The sequence below is a fragment of the Balaenoptera ricei genome, chromosome 3 (assembly GCF_028023285.1).
Source record: "Balaenoptera ricei isolate mBalRic1 chromosome 3, mBalRic1.hap2, whole genome shotgun sequence".
NCBI lineage: Eukaryota > Metazoa > Chordata > Mammalia > Artiodactyla > Balaenopteridae > Balaenoptera > Balaenoptera ricei.
The window spans coordinates 7,232,151-7,247,087 of record NC_082641.1 but is presented as its reverse complement, the minus strand read 5'-3'; the positions used below and the strand labels follow the sequence as shown (position 1 = coordinate 7,247,087).

Genomic DNA, 14,937 nt, shown 5'->3' with positions numbered 1-14,937 from the left:
GTCTGGTTTTTTATATCAGATTAAAGTCGACCTCATAGAATGTTGTGTATAGTTGATTTTATTTCTTCCTTATATCTTCCATGTTTCTACTTAACAGGTTGTCTTTCTTCTAGCTCCTTGAACATATGCAATACAGTTATAATAACAGTTTTAAATATTCTTCACTTCAAATCCTGTCATCTGTGGCTTTTCTGTGCCAATTTCAATTGACTGATTTTTCTCCTCATTGTAAGCTGTGTTTTTTTAGCAGCTTCTTTGCATACCTGGTAATTTTAGATTAGATGTAAGACACTGTGACCTTTTCCTTGTTGTACATTGGACACTTTTGTATTCCCCAAATTATGCAAGAGCTCTCCTTTGGGACAAGATCAAGTTATGTGAAACTAGTTTGATCTTTTTGGTTTTTGGATCTCTTTAGTTGATATCAGACCAGAGTTTAGTCTGGGGTGATTTTTCCCCATGGTGGAGACAAGACCCTTCCTGGTACCCTAACTGATGCGAGGAGAATTATGAAGCTTTTCAGTCTGGCTCTTCGGAGCAAGCAGTATTCCCAGCCCTATGTGAGTGGCGTGCACTGTTCCCTCTGATCTTTTCAGGTGGGTCTCTCCCCACCCATGTGTAGTCTCTTCATACACATACGTTCACGGGTTTCTACTCAGCTGAATACCTAACGGGGGAGCTGTGCATAACTGGAGTTTCTTCTTTGTGCAGCCCTCTCCTGCTGAGAACCCCGGCCCCTTTGGCTTCCTTTACCTCCCAGTTCTGTCTCCCCAGTCACTAGTCTGTGCCTGGGTCTTTTCTTCCTCCACCATCATCTGGAAACCTTCTCAAGTTTGTAGGCTGGGTCAGTTGCGGAGCTCACCTCATGGTTCCGAAACTTGGTGATCTCTGACCTTCGTTGCCTAATGTCCGATGTCTTACGAACTGTTGTTTTATGTATTTTAAAGTTATTCTTGGTGAAAGAGTTCATCCCATTTCTGTTACCCCATCTTGGTTGGAAGCAGAAGTCATTCCGTGGCATTATAATTTTGAATGCACTGTCTCCCTTTTCTTTCTCTTCCTTGCTGGGACCACTAAACTAATTTCCAGGATTTCCTGTCAATCTGGGCTCTGCTTCCTCAAGCTCCTGGGATCACAGATCTACCTCTGTACATATGCTTCAGAACCTTGGTACCTTCGCGAGCACAGCTGCATTACTCTCTTGTTCCTCTGGTGCAGAATGGCTTTCTGTTTCAGAGTGTAACAACTTAGTTACTGAAAGAGAATTTGATAACTACATATGGAAACCATACGTATTCCATACGAGAATATATTTAGTTCATATATTCAGCTGTTGAGGCAAACACTTTAAGGGTAATTTTCTTATTTTGTGCTAAACACATGGTATCAAAATTTTTCTTGGATTGTTACCATCTATTTTACTTTCAACCTATGGAATATAAGATATTTTAGTTTTCTCAAAGGAAAAATAAACAGCAAAATGGGGCCCTGCTTAACCATCTAATTTTTCCCCAGATTTATGCAGATTCCACCAGAATGGGCTTATTTGTGAATTGATTTATCCATTCACCAAAAAATTATAGTATTGTACTTAGGACTGGTAATATAAAATAAATATGGCAAAGTTCTTGCTCTTCACAAATTTACAGTCTGTTTGTGGAGGCAGACTTATAAATACACAATTAAATGTCAGTGAAATACACGCTTTGATTCTGTGAAACAGGACTGAGAGGACGGTGGCCTGAATTAGAAAAGAGACAGTTAAGATGGGGAGGAGAGAAGGAGCCTAAGAGGCCGTATCTATAGGACTTGGCCTAGAGGTGAGGGAGAACAGGCAGGTACCTCCCAGGTTTCCAGATTAAACTTTCAAATGGATGGTTGTATCACTGTTGACTGGGACATGTAAAACATAGGCAACATGTTAGGAGAACTGTTTAAAATTGATGTAGTAACATGTTTATTTTTTCCTTTGTTGTTCTTGACCTTTTTCTTTTCTTTTTTGTCCTTGCATCGGCTGCTGTCTTTATTTTTATTTTTTTCCAGCTCTATTGAGATATAATTGAACATAACATTGTGTAAGTTTAAGGTGCACAATGTGTTGATTTGATACATTTATAAATTGCAAAATGATTATCACCATAGCATTAGCTACCACCTCCGTCCTGTCACAAAATTATCATTTCTTTACTGTGGTGAGAACTACTTTCTTAGAAATTTTCAAGTATATGATACAGTATTATTAGCTGTAATCACCATGCTGTAAATTAGCTCCCCAAAGTTGATAATCTTATAACTGAAAGTTTGTACCCTTTGACCCACATTTCCCCGTTTTCTCCAACCCCTGGTAACTTCCACTCTACTCTGTGTTTCTCTGAGTTTGGCATTTTTAGATTCCACATGTAAGTTGGAGCATACAGAATTTGTCTTTCTCTGTCTGACTTATTTCACTTAGCATAATGCCCTCAAGGTCCAACCAAGTTATTGTAAGTGGCAGGATTTCCTTCTTTCTCGTGACTGAATAATATTCCACTGTGTGTGTGTGTCTGTCTGTCTCACATGCTCTTCATCCATTAATTCGTCACTAGACACTTACATTGTTTCCATATCTTCGTTATTGTGAGTAATGCTGTAATGAACATGGAAGTGTAGATATCTCTTTGAGATCCTGATTTTAATTCCTTTGGATATATAGCAGCAGTGGGATTGATTTATTAACCATTCTTATCTAATATTTTCCACCAGAAGATTAAGAATCCTATGTGACAGGTATAATAATTAGCTCCCTGAAATCCCTTGTAAAATAATTTCTCTTTTTAGCATCAAATATAATGCTGTTCAAGTTCCATTCAAATTTGGGTTTGCTTGGATTGTCACCATCTCTCTATTTTACTTATAGCAGCAGTTCCTCAGTAAATTGGAGCATACAGGCTCAGTTAAGCCATACAACTACTCACCACTGAATTGAACCACTTTATAATTTTGGTCATTAATATAAAACAGATCAGTCATACCATTTCTCAGTATTTCATAATTTGATATTTTAACTGAATGCATCATAATCAAATCTTAAAAGGCAGTTGAAAGGAGAGGTCCTGAGACTCCTGTTGGATTTTGTACAGTGAGGAGCTAATGGAACATAAGAACAGACTTTGTTATCAGAGGTTTAAGTCTAATGGGCCTGAATTGATCTTCTTCACCCTTGAGGTGTACCCGCCTCTGGGACATGTGACAGCTGCCACCATCCCCCCACCCTTCTGAGCATTTTACCAGTACACAGAGGCCAACCCAGGCTTTAAAATATATTTTCTATTCATCTGTTTCAAAAAAAAAACTTCATCTCCATAGAAGAGGTGAAATTTCTAGTGCAAGGAAGCTCAGAATTATTGGGAGGACCCTCTGTGTTTGTTTACTGAGACATGGGATCTTACTATTTTGTAGGTGATGTCAAACTTGTTAATGCTAAAAGCAGGGGTCCATAAACAGCATATGTTTTAAGTCCATTTAGGCAAGGAGCCAGGCGCCCCTGGACACTTGCCCAGCCAGGCTGACGCAGAGTGATGAAGGGAATGCATATGGCATTTTCAATCTGGGGCTGGCAGTGCTGCCACACAGTGGGCCTGGAAGGTCCCAGACAAGGCCGATTGCATTCCTATTACGTGGTCTCCATTCCAGTGAAAAAGAGCACACACATGTTCTGTCTAGTATTTCACATGATTGAGTTTATGGCATCCATTGGGGTTATTTTTTCACTTAAAAGGCAGCATCCAAAAGATGCCATAATAAAACGTGCTGTAAACAAAGGAAAATGAAATCATCTGTTTTCCAGTGTGTGTTGGTGTGGGGATGGAGAGCATCAGTGTGGGCCAGGGAAGGGAAGCAAGAGGTGTTAAATCAGGAACGTGGTGATGATTACTCTACATGTTTTCTGTTAGAAGCGTATGAAGTCACAAACATGAAGAACCCTCGAGTATTGTCCCTTGTAAAAAAGTTTTAAAAGATAGACCCTGCGTAAAGAAAACTAGTTAGACTAATTAGAATCATGACAAAATAAATATTTTAACAAGCTTCCAGTTAAAGCTTCTGGTGTGGATACACATGGCTACTTTCTCTCCTACCAGAATTCATTTATACAATATTACCGAGATTTTTTTATTTTCAAAGCATAAACCAGCCAACACAGTTCTTACTGTGTCCAAATACCTGATGGGGAGTGAGTTCATGACAAGTTCATAGAAATTAGACAACAACCCTGACAAACCAGGCGAGTCCTTGAGTCAGACTGGGAGGGAACTGGACATGAGACAGAAACCAATCAGCTCTCTGCACCAGTCATCTGTGGATAGTGTTCATCTAGCGATAAGTGCAAACACTGGATTTGGATCTAACCAAAAGTGCAGCATAACTACATTAAGATGATGGGAGATGGGAAGGCTGCATCAGGGCTGGAGACACAGGGAGAGGGGTAAAGGGTTAAAGAATAAAGAGCTAAATCTTTTCCCATAGTGCACAGTTAATGGACAATGCCTGATACTGGAAAATTCTTGTTGTTAGCTCTAAGGGATAAGTATCTAGATAATCAACTGAAAGAGATGGGGGGAGGATAAAACAATTCTCTTTTTCATAATAAATCTTAGAAAGCTATTTAACTCTTCCTTTCTATGTATGTTTAACATTAATAAAATTATTTTAAAAGTATGGCCATAGTTGAATGTATTATATGTTGTGGGTTTTCCCTCTAATGAAACATCTAATGCTATGTTCAAGGTCAAACCCTGTGCCCCTTAGATTTGGTCGTGTTTCTGGAGACATAATGTTTAAAATTCTTGCCAGATTAAGAGACCTAAATTTATACTCCTAAATTCCACTGCCCAAAAATGGCGTGTCCCACTTGCCAGGGTCCTCCCCACTGTGCTTACAATGGAGGTATCTGGTACTGGGGAAGGGAGGTGAGACTGAAAAATGCCATCAACGTATTAACTAGGGAAATCTTGTGAAAATTTCTTATAGACCAAAAGTTATCATGTATTGTGTTATCAACTGGAAAGCTACCATTCTAACACTTTGAATCTGCGATCCAGAGCTTAAAATATAAATCTCAGACTGAACATAATGAGGTCCAAAAATCAAATTCTGGTTCCCTCATTTTAACTATAATCTTAAAAATAAATAAATAAAAGCTAAAGTTAACGTCAAAATATTCAGCATTTTGGGTCACTTATCAAGTGAAAGGAAGATGATTTGGGGGGAATCACCATTTTTATTCACATACAATTACATTTATTATCTCATTCTCATTGTTGATGCAGAAACTGTGCAGATTCCTTTGCAGTTAACTTGAACACCGAACATTCTCTTAAATGCCTAATTTGACCAAAAAATGTGCTTTTAACTTTGCAGGGTAGCTGGTGGGTGTCAGGACCTAAAGTTTTAGAGCGCCCTCTCCTTCACTTAAGGAAAGATGCCCCTGCCTCTATTTCTGCAGTATGATAAGCATACTTCATGTGTTTTCTCCGCCAGGAGTACCAGCCTTGTAATACCAACCCATGCCCTGAGCTGAAGAAGACCACACCCTGGACACCCTGGACGCCTGTCAACATCTCTGACAATGGGGGCCACTACGAGCAGCGATTTCGGTACACGTGCAAGGCCCGCCTGCCTGATCCAAACTTGCTGGAAGTGGGAAGGCAGAGAATTGAGATGCGGTACTGTTCTAGTGATGGAACCAGCAGCTGCTCCACCGACGGTGAGTAAGCGACTCTGTAGGGACTGACTTGCTTCCAGGGACACGTGTTCTGTCTTATCTCTAAGTTCATAGAAGAGCCCAGTTAAACTAAAATTTAACTGGGCTTCCTGTATTTTATTTGCTAAATCTGACAACCCTGTCTCCAATTCAATCACTTAGTCCCTTATTTCAGAGCAGGCTGTGAACTTACTTCTTATGACATCAAAGTAAAAACAGAGAAAATGAATGACATTGTTTCTTTAACTTTATTCTCTTATCTGAACATATATTTTTTAATCCTTCCATTCTCAGATACATGTAAAACCAACACTAATATTCATTTTAAATGATATAAACTAAGGAAAAATTTTGATACACATTTATAAAAGACTTCTTATATTTCCTCCAAAAGTATATTGTGGGCATGGCTTAAAAAATACTTCATCCTTCTTGTGTCTTAATGGCTTCAAGTTCTAATGACTAGCCATGCATTTTGGTATTGATATATTGAGAATACAAAATTGGACTTGTTTGCCTCTGACCACATGAAATGAGGCTAAATTGTGTGTTCTTTATTGATTAACCACAAACTACTCTCTCATCAGAGAAAAAGGTTTCTAATCTATTTTCTCTGAAGAGCATCTGCCTAGGTTTCTGAGCCAGAATTTTTAAGTAGACAACCAAGAAACTTAACAATGGATAGAACTGTTCACACATCTGCCTTCTCACATTTCCCCAGAACTTCATGGCATACCTTGAGAGTTTTTTGTTAAAACTTGTGTCACACTGCCTACCTTTGAGAAAATGACTGAATATTTTTTCATATTTTAAGTCAGTAGGCATTTCCATCAAAATGAACATGAATTGCACAAGGACAATTTGTTGTAGAATTCCCAATGGAAGTGAGAAAGGTGTATTTTCTTTGTAAGAAATTTCTCAGAACAATAAGTGACCTATTACCCAAAAAACCCTCTTACTTGTATAAGGACTTTGCTACATTGACAAATTGAGTTCTTAGTTGCACCCCTGTTAATAGCAACTGCAGAGAAAGAAGCTTGAGTTATAGGAGATTATCACGCAAACTGCAATTTTATTTTTATTTGGTTTTGTGCTTCTGAGGTGTGTAAAAAGTGTTCCACTGATATCTGAGAGTATAGTTGCAGAAGCAAAGCAGACAGCGCTACAGAATGAAAGTTAGTTTGGACTCTGGTTACTCTAAGAGTTCCTAACAGAATCGTGCTTTGGCCATTTCCCTTGCAGGCCTTTCTGGTGATTTCCTGCGTGCTGGGAGGTACTCTGCCCACACCGTCAACGGGGCCTGGTCAGCCTGGACCTCGTGGTCACAGTGCAGCCGAGACTGCAGCAGGGGCATTCGCAACCGGAAGCGTGTTTGCAACAACCCGGAGCCCAAGTTTGGGGGCATGCCTTGCCTGGGCCCCTCGCTGGAATACCAGGAATGCAACATCTTGCCCTGCCCAGGTGAGTGGATCGAGTAATCTGGAAAAGACCGAAACATCAAGGGCCTTGGAAGACTTTCTCACTCAGCTTCCCTGGCTTTATGTTTGAGACATAATTTGTGGTAGATAAATAGATAGATATAAATATAGATGTAGATGTAGATATAAGTGTAGACATAGGTATCGATGTAGATATAGATGTAGATATATAACAGTTATAAATATAGATATGGATACAGATGTAGATAAAGATACAGATATAGATAGATATAGATATAATCTTCCAATTGCATTGGTATAAAGACAGATATCACCTAGGCTGGATTATGTTCATCTATTACTTCTGCTTTAAAAGAAACTGAAGCATTCTCAGGAGCCCCTCTGAGGGATCGTGGCCCCAAGCACTGCACCTCTTGAGAAGTGGGCTGGGCTGCCACGGTCCAGAGAGAGGTGTCCTGTCTTTAAACTGGAGGTTGGTCCCTCCCAGACTCTGATGCACCCAGCGCCCCCCGGAACTGACCTCCCTCCATACTCCCGAGTCCTCACCAGAGTGACAGTTACCAGAGGTGGCCCCGCAGGGCCCTGCCAAGCCTGTCGCTGGTGCCCTCAGCTGACAGGGGTCTACATCCTCCTGAGGTCAGTCCTCTGAACACGCAGCATCGTCTCCTGGAGACCCACAGCAGCTGTGCTGTCTGGGTCTTCCTCCTGGTCCCTGGCTTTTCATTCCGCGGGATTCCCACACAAGCGCAGGGTTAATAAAATGACCTTAAGGAGCCCCCTCGCCCCCGCTCAGGGCGTTGTCTGCTAATACAGCCCCGAAGGCTCCTCTGTCGCCTTTAATGCTCTAACCATCTGTGCCTTCCTCTTGCCCCGGCTCTGAGTGCAGCTCTGTCACCTTGATCGCTTCCCCCTGACCTTCCCACAGTCAGAGGATCTTTAATTTAACCCAGTGCCTCACGGCCATCCTGAGTGCTGGCCTCTGGCTGTGCATCCTGCCTTTTGACTTTGTCAGAGTGACCACCCGAGGAGGGCAGGACCATCTCACTCACAGCAGTGCCCTCAGCTCCCAGCGTGGGCCTGGCACACACTCGAAATAGCTCTCAGTGATGGTTATTGAATGATGAGAAAATAAGCAGTTGGTTACTTGATCTTCCTTTCTTTATTCATTCAGTTTTTCAGCAGACATTTTTGGATCGCCCGCTGTGCGCTATTCACTGAGTAAAGAAAGACACAGTGACCTGGTCCAGGTCAGAAAGGAACTGAAGAGTTTAGTGAGGAAGCATCCTGTGAATAATGTCAACCCAGTATGGTTGGGTCGATGACACGATGCAGTGGCTACGTCAGCTGGGGACCCATGGAGCTGGAATCACGGCAGCTCTACCGAGCAGGCTGCCCCTGGGCTGGGTCTTGAGGGACGGATGGGGTTTGGCCATATAGACAAGCAGGGGTGGGGCATGAGGGGTCATTCCAAATACTGTGTACCTTGGTTTTAAAGGCACAGACTGCTGCAAACAGAGCATCTTTTTCAGTTGGTACAAACAACTTTCTGAGTTCCTTAAGCAAGGAACTGGCTTGTAGCAGTACTTAGTGAGCATCTATTAGATGGATGGATAGATGGATGGATGGATGGATGGATGGATGGATGAATCAACATGTACATTAAACTGAAAATACAGTTCCCAGCTTTGTAGCTGGGTCACTCAGTAACGTCCCTGCTCCTTCAGCTGCCCCACTCCTCCTCGGCTGTCTCTGTTTCTCCAGCCTCAGGAGATGCTTCCCTCCAAACTACCCAGCTTTCCTGGCCAAGCGATGCCGAGGGGCTGGGAAAGGTCACAGAGACATGTCTTTCCCACAGCCCCAGCCTGGAGAGTGGAAGGGCTCCTCCCCGGGGGGCTGAGAGCGGACCCCTGGGGCAACATGATTAGATGAGGATCCATCCTGTAAAGTGGGGGAGGGAATGCCACATGGGAAAGTCAGGATCCCTCCATCCACTCCGCCTCCCCAGGCTCCAGACACAGGTCCATGCTGCCATCGGCTGAATGTACAGACTCTCCAGATGCTCGGTTGCTGCCCTGGCCTTCGGGTGCAAGGCTCAGGCCCACGTCCGAGACATCCCATTAACATGATCTAGTGGCTGTTTTTATTTTCATTGATTTGATGGTCAAGGCAGTATCATGTACGCGTAACCTTAGTGTCTTGAAATAGCTCTGTCCTCATCTTCTTTTTGAAAGCCAAGATTCCATACAGGGTTGTGAAAATATTCAAAGTGGCCCTCCTCACTTTCCACTTGGGAATACATGAGTTCAGGGGGTTGAGTGGGGCAAATGTCAATTCTCTCTCCCACCTCCTAGAAAATTCCTAACACAGGCCAGGATGCAACTCAACACGGAGGGGTTGGAAGAGCTCGGGGCTTTGGATGCTCAGCTGCCCGGCCAGTTATAGGCTATTTTTACTTCATTTGGGACTCTTTCCTCCCTATGCATTTACTCCTCCTTTGTCCTCTTGGGTCCACAAGAAACAGTTACAAAGGGGTGGTATATTTTCTTTAAAAACAAGTTTTCTCATTATGATTAAGTTTGAAAATAAATCGAAGACCTGAGAAATATAAAAATACCTCTTAAATTAATCAATGAAAACTTCGATCTCCAATTCTAATGTGGATCAAAACTTGCAGTAAGCTTTGAAAGTTGAGCCCATGTTGAAATGATCCTTTTTCTTCTGTGGTTTGGTTTAACTAGTACTTTCACCGACATAATTTATTCCCAACATTGAGCAATAGCTTGGTCTTTCTCCATCACTCCTTTTTCCCAATTCGTGTTTGATTCAGAACTGATTCCAGACCTTGGCCGACAAAGGATAGCAGATGGTTCTTTCTTCCTAAGTCATATTCCAATTCAATAAGATAATTTATTTCTTCTTTCTTATGAAAACAGTAAGTGCGAGGAAGAAGGAACGGTGAGTGAGTATCTCATGGAGGGGAGACCTTTTGAATCAAAGTGAATTTGGACAGGTGTGTGTTCTGTGGATGAATCAGTTAAGCACCTATGGTGTGCTAAGAACACTCCTTGCCTCTCTGTCCATGAAATCTTTGAGTCCACAGTTTGTTCTGTAAACTGCAAGTGACACAAAAGGAGGATAAGACACTGGTTCTGTCCTGGGTGGCTGGCAGAGGTCGCGCTAGCTGGGGCTTCACCTGAACAACCACAGAACCGGGTTCATGGTCTTTCCCAGGGACTGGGTTTTGTACTACAGGTGTACATGCACTCCTTGGTCATCCTCGTGCTTGCATTTTGCATGCTTAGAACCATTTCCTGAAAGAATAGGAGGAACTGAAGAAGCGTAGGGAGGAATGTGAAAAGCCAGGTGGAAGATCCTGGATCCCCTCCTGTGATGGTCAGTGGCGCGCACAGCGCGTTCGCACAGCACAGACTCTCTCTGTAGCCACATCACGTGGGTCAGATGTGGATTTCAGAAGCGGTGTGACTTTGTGTCCCTTCCCAGTGGATGGCGTGTGGTCTTGCTGGTCCTCCTGGTCAAAGTGCTCAGCGACATGTGGAGGTGGACATTACATGAGGACCCGCTCGTGCACAAACCCAGCCCCCGCCTATGGAGGCGACATCTGCCTGGGCCTGCACACAGAAGAGGCTCTCTGCAACACGCAGCCCTGCCCCGGTAAGCACCCCGGCCAGGCCCGTGCAGACAGCAGGGCAGACTCACCCTTTTCCTGATGTACAAATGGTGAAATGATGAAACCACATCACGATAAGACCAAAAGAGGGGGACACATCAATGCCGCACTATTGCCAGTGAAGTGACGTCGTGATACATTGTTCTGCAGTGGAATCATTCTCACCACGCTGTAGCTGCAGAACTAGTTACAGAAACCGGTGATAACCAAGCATTCTTAAAATATTTAAGCTGGTAATGGGAGCTGACATTTTGTTGCTGAGAATCAAGGTGGGGAAGCAGGAGAGCCCCTGTGAAGTGGCTTCACAGGAATCCCCCCAGGACCGTGGGCATGGGGGTTCCGGGCTCCGAGGCCAGCTGGCCCGTGTGCCCAGTGGATGCCCTGTAGGAGCCCACCCATCCAAGAATTAGCTTCGTTTTCTGCCATGTAGGGACCACTTGGAATGAAAATGAGACAACCTCTTCTGAGTCTAACTTCGACTTTGAAACACACACACACACACACACACACACACACACACACACACGTTTTTAACTAGCTCCTGCAGACTTTCCTTGAAGGTTCCATGTATATTGAAAAGTGCCTAGAAACCAGATTCTCAGTCATCCCCAAAACTGGCACTTTGCACATTTCTAAGGAAAAATTATACCCTTTACAATGGATCAAAACACAAGTTTGGTTGCCAAATTTAATTTCAAAAGAGGAAAAAACCAAGCTGCATAGAAAAACATTATTTTACATTATTAATATTTCATAAATACTATTGAGAGTTCATTTTTTTTAACCTCCTTACATAAAATGAGTATTAATTCTCTCTTTTCACACATCTGTAGGTCCGGGTGAATGTAACACATCTTAGCGAATCTTCCTTTTTGGGGTAAAGTGACTTTAGCTAGTTCATCTTTTGGCCTTGATGACTTGTGTGTGGATCCTGTGTGCTTCAGTGACAGTAAACAAGGGATAGAGTGAATTCTACCACGAGTACAGCCTGCCTTTGGCGTACTGACCCTGCAAAGTTGTTTTCACAACTGGAAAGAAAGTATTTGTAGTAGCTTGAACCCCTTTCGCAACCAGGACTTTCTCATTAACACACTGTCATTTCTCTTGCTTGAGCACTGAGGCCTGTAGAAATTTTCTGGAGAAGGATTTGAGCATGACCCCGTAGGAATGGGGTCTGCATTGATGATCTCTCTGCCACCAAGGAAGGGTCACGCACAGCCAGGCTTCATGCATTAGCTTATGGAGTGTCTAATACAGTTAATTTAGAGCATTAAAATAATGTGAGTTTTAGAAAATGTATTTTAAGCACATTATTTCTAATCAAAGGTATATGAGTTCTTTTATTCTTGCTCCTTTGTATTTTATTTACTGGACTGGTCATAAGATACAAGTCCATCTTATTTATACACAGACCCACTATAAACATCATATGAAACCTTAATGTACATAAGCTGACCCAACTTCCAGGTTGATGGATCTTAGTGGGTCTTGTTGCCGCATCTCCTGTCTTCTGGCCGCTGCAGAGAGCTGGTCGGAGTGGTCAGACTGGTCCGAGTGTGATGTGTCTGGAGTCCAGGTCCGCATCCGCCAATGCATTCTTCTGTTCCCCGTGGGCAGCCAGTGTTCCGGAAACACCACGGAGAGCCGGCCCTGTGTTTTTGATTCCAATTTCCTCCCAGGTAAGAGGGGAGATGCTTATTAGTGCAAACAAAATCATTTCCAGTACTTTGAGAGGCAGTGATTCGTAGGTGGGAGTTTTATCTGTTCTATGAGGTCCTGTTTGCTGAAACAGAGATGATTCAATCAACTCTTATGGTTTCAAGGCGATTATAGATTTGTAGATAACTGCGTCTGTAGACTTGAATTTAGGCCATGAGTTTTAAGGTTTTTTTAAGCACAATGTCTTCTACAATTTATTGCCTATAGCACAGTCAGAATAGTTTGTTCAAAAAATGAAAATAGGTTCTTTGTTTACTTTAATATTAAGTTAAATGCTTTGGCAAAGTTGTGCATATGTGTTTGCACAGGGAAAAGAGGGCCATTCTCTTCATACAGCCTTAGTTTATTTGGGAAAATGGAAGGCTGTCCTTGCTCTCGTCTTGGAGAAGAGGTTGGCTTGGCCCTTTGACTACAGGCTTTTCCATGTGAAATCGATGTTTAGTTATTAGTGATAGCTAGTCACCCATCACAGGCTCACTGTAGGCACGGGCTAGATACTTACAAATCATTTCATATATGCCCACCGTGTGCCTTAGCGCTCTGATGTGGACCAAAAGCAGAGACTAACCTCTTACAAGGTAATAGCAGGGAATGCCTTGTTTTCCTTCACTAAAGGAAAGATATTATTTTAGAAAAAACTATCAGCTTCAGCCTCAAAAGGCACCTCAATCTTCTGTGGTCTAGAACTGCAAGAGTGTTTATTGTTGTTTCCTTTTCAACCATAGACATATTTTTAATTCTTGTTATCGAATGAGAAATCAGTACAGGAGAGAATAGTGTTTCTGGACTCTTGAAATGGTGTTTATCCTTGGGGTTAAACATTTAGGTGGATCTCTCCTTTTATTGGCATCCTACTTGTCAGTTTCACATGGGGCATGGCAGAGGTCATGAATGGGCTCCGAGTAGGAAGATTATTTGTTTTGGCAATTTCCTCTGAGCTCTGGTGGAGTGGTCCCCCTCCCCAGGGAATGTGACAACACTGACTTTGATGAGACAAAAAATCTGAGGCAGGAATACTACAGACAAACACTGTGGGGTTCCACAGCTGGCAGAATACATTGTAACAGAAAATCAGCACATATGCCAGCCTTATTTTGAAACTAGTGCCCTGGTTTCAACCCAAGGGACCATAGCATTTTCTTTTTGTAATAATGAATCTCACCCCTCTCCAATCAAGGTGACCTTGACCAAATACATCTCCGGTTGGTTAAAAAAAAAAAAAGAAAGAAATATGTTTTTAAAAACAATTAATCAGGCTTTTGGAAACTGACTTGCATAAAACTCAAAATCATTAGACATTTCATAAATGAATCATTAATGTGATCTTCCTTCCCTACACCCTTTATACATTGTGATTAAACTTTGTTTCTCCAGAAGTATCTGTGGCGAGATCCAGCAGCGTAGAAGAGAAAAGGTGTGGAGGTAAGTTCTTTTTTTTAATTAATTTCAGGTATTTCCAGTCATTTCTCTTCCCATATGTTTCATATGATGTTTCTGCTACTGGCCAAGAAAAAAATAAAATAAAACTGGAGAAACTCCTGAATCCAAACACCTTATATATTTTGGCAGTAGAAATGCTAAGGAGTCCATATTTGACATCTGGATCTGTGGTTCTCAGGGGGTCCTTAGACCAGCATCATCAGTATCACCTGGGAACTTGATAGAAATGCAGATTCTCAGGCTGCACCACCATCTACAGAGTCAGAACCTCCCTGAGAGGGGACCAGCACTCTGTGGCTTAATAAGCCCTTCAGGTGAGTCTAGTGGACATAAGCCTTATGGCCCAGTGATCTCGGTATTAGCTACAGTTAGATTTCCTATGAGTAAAACAGAATTCAACCATTTTCTTTATATTTAGATTGCAAATCCATGGAAGCCAGCCTCAAATCTCCAAACTGCTGAAATGATAAAATGTCAGAATTTTATTATGGGCAAAAGGCTATACCTATAGCTCCAGAGATATTTTTCTAACTTCCTGCAACCCTGAATGACGGAAATCACATTCTCTGGGTCAAATCCATAATGCTTGTGGACTTTCCCATCTAGTTCTAGCCTGTTTGGGTGGGAGGGACCGGCTGTCCATTGATCAGAGCCTAGCCCTGGTCCACCTTTGGTGTCAGAGCCAATAACCACACACAAGACCGGCATCTTCATGTGTGTAGCTGATGACTCTTCCTAACCATTTCTAACATAATCCATTCCAGCGGGAAGCCCCAGGCAGCTCAGCCCAACGGGCTTTGGTCTCTCACACTCAGAAGGAATCTGGATTTTCATTGGTGTGTTTTAGGAATGTACTTAGTTATTGACTACACTGGTTAAGAATCTGCTATCTGTTACGCTCTATCTGTTTA

The 14,937-nt window shown here is 42.4% G+C and overlaps 1 protein-coding gene across 8 annotated transcripts in view; it reads left to right on the top strand.

Moving 5' to 3' along the window:
* SEMA5A (semaphorin 5A) overlaps positions 1 to 14,937 on the top strand; it is a 505,234-nt gene that overhangs the window by 470,869 nt on the left and 19,428 nt on the right. For all 8 annotated transcript variants that reach the window (XM_059916089.1, XM_059916090.1, XM_059916094.1 and 5 more), the window contains 5 exons: positions 5,518 to 5,743; positions 6,983 to 7,201; positions 10,681 to 10,851; positions 12,391 to 12,546; positions 13,961 to 14,008. In XM_059916089.1, the coding sequence (XP_059772072.1) occupies positions 5,518 to 5,743; positions 6,983 to 7,201; positions 10,681 to 10,851; positions 12,391 to 12,546; positions 13,961 to 14,008 (820 nt within the window). The remainder of the gene's footprint in view (positions 1 to 5,517; positions 5,744 to 6,982; positions 7,202 to 10,680; positions 10,852 to 12,390; positions 12,547 to 13,960; positions 14,009 to 14,937) is intronic.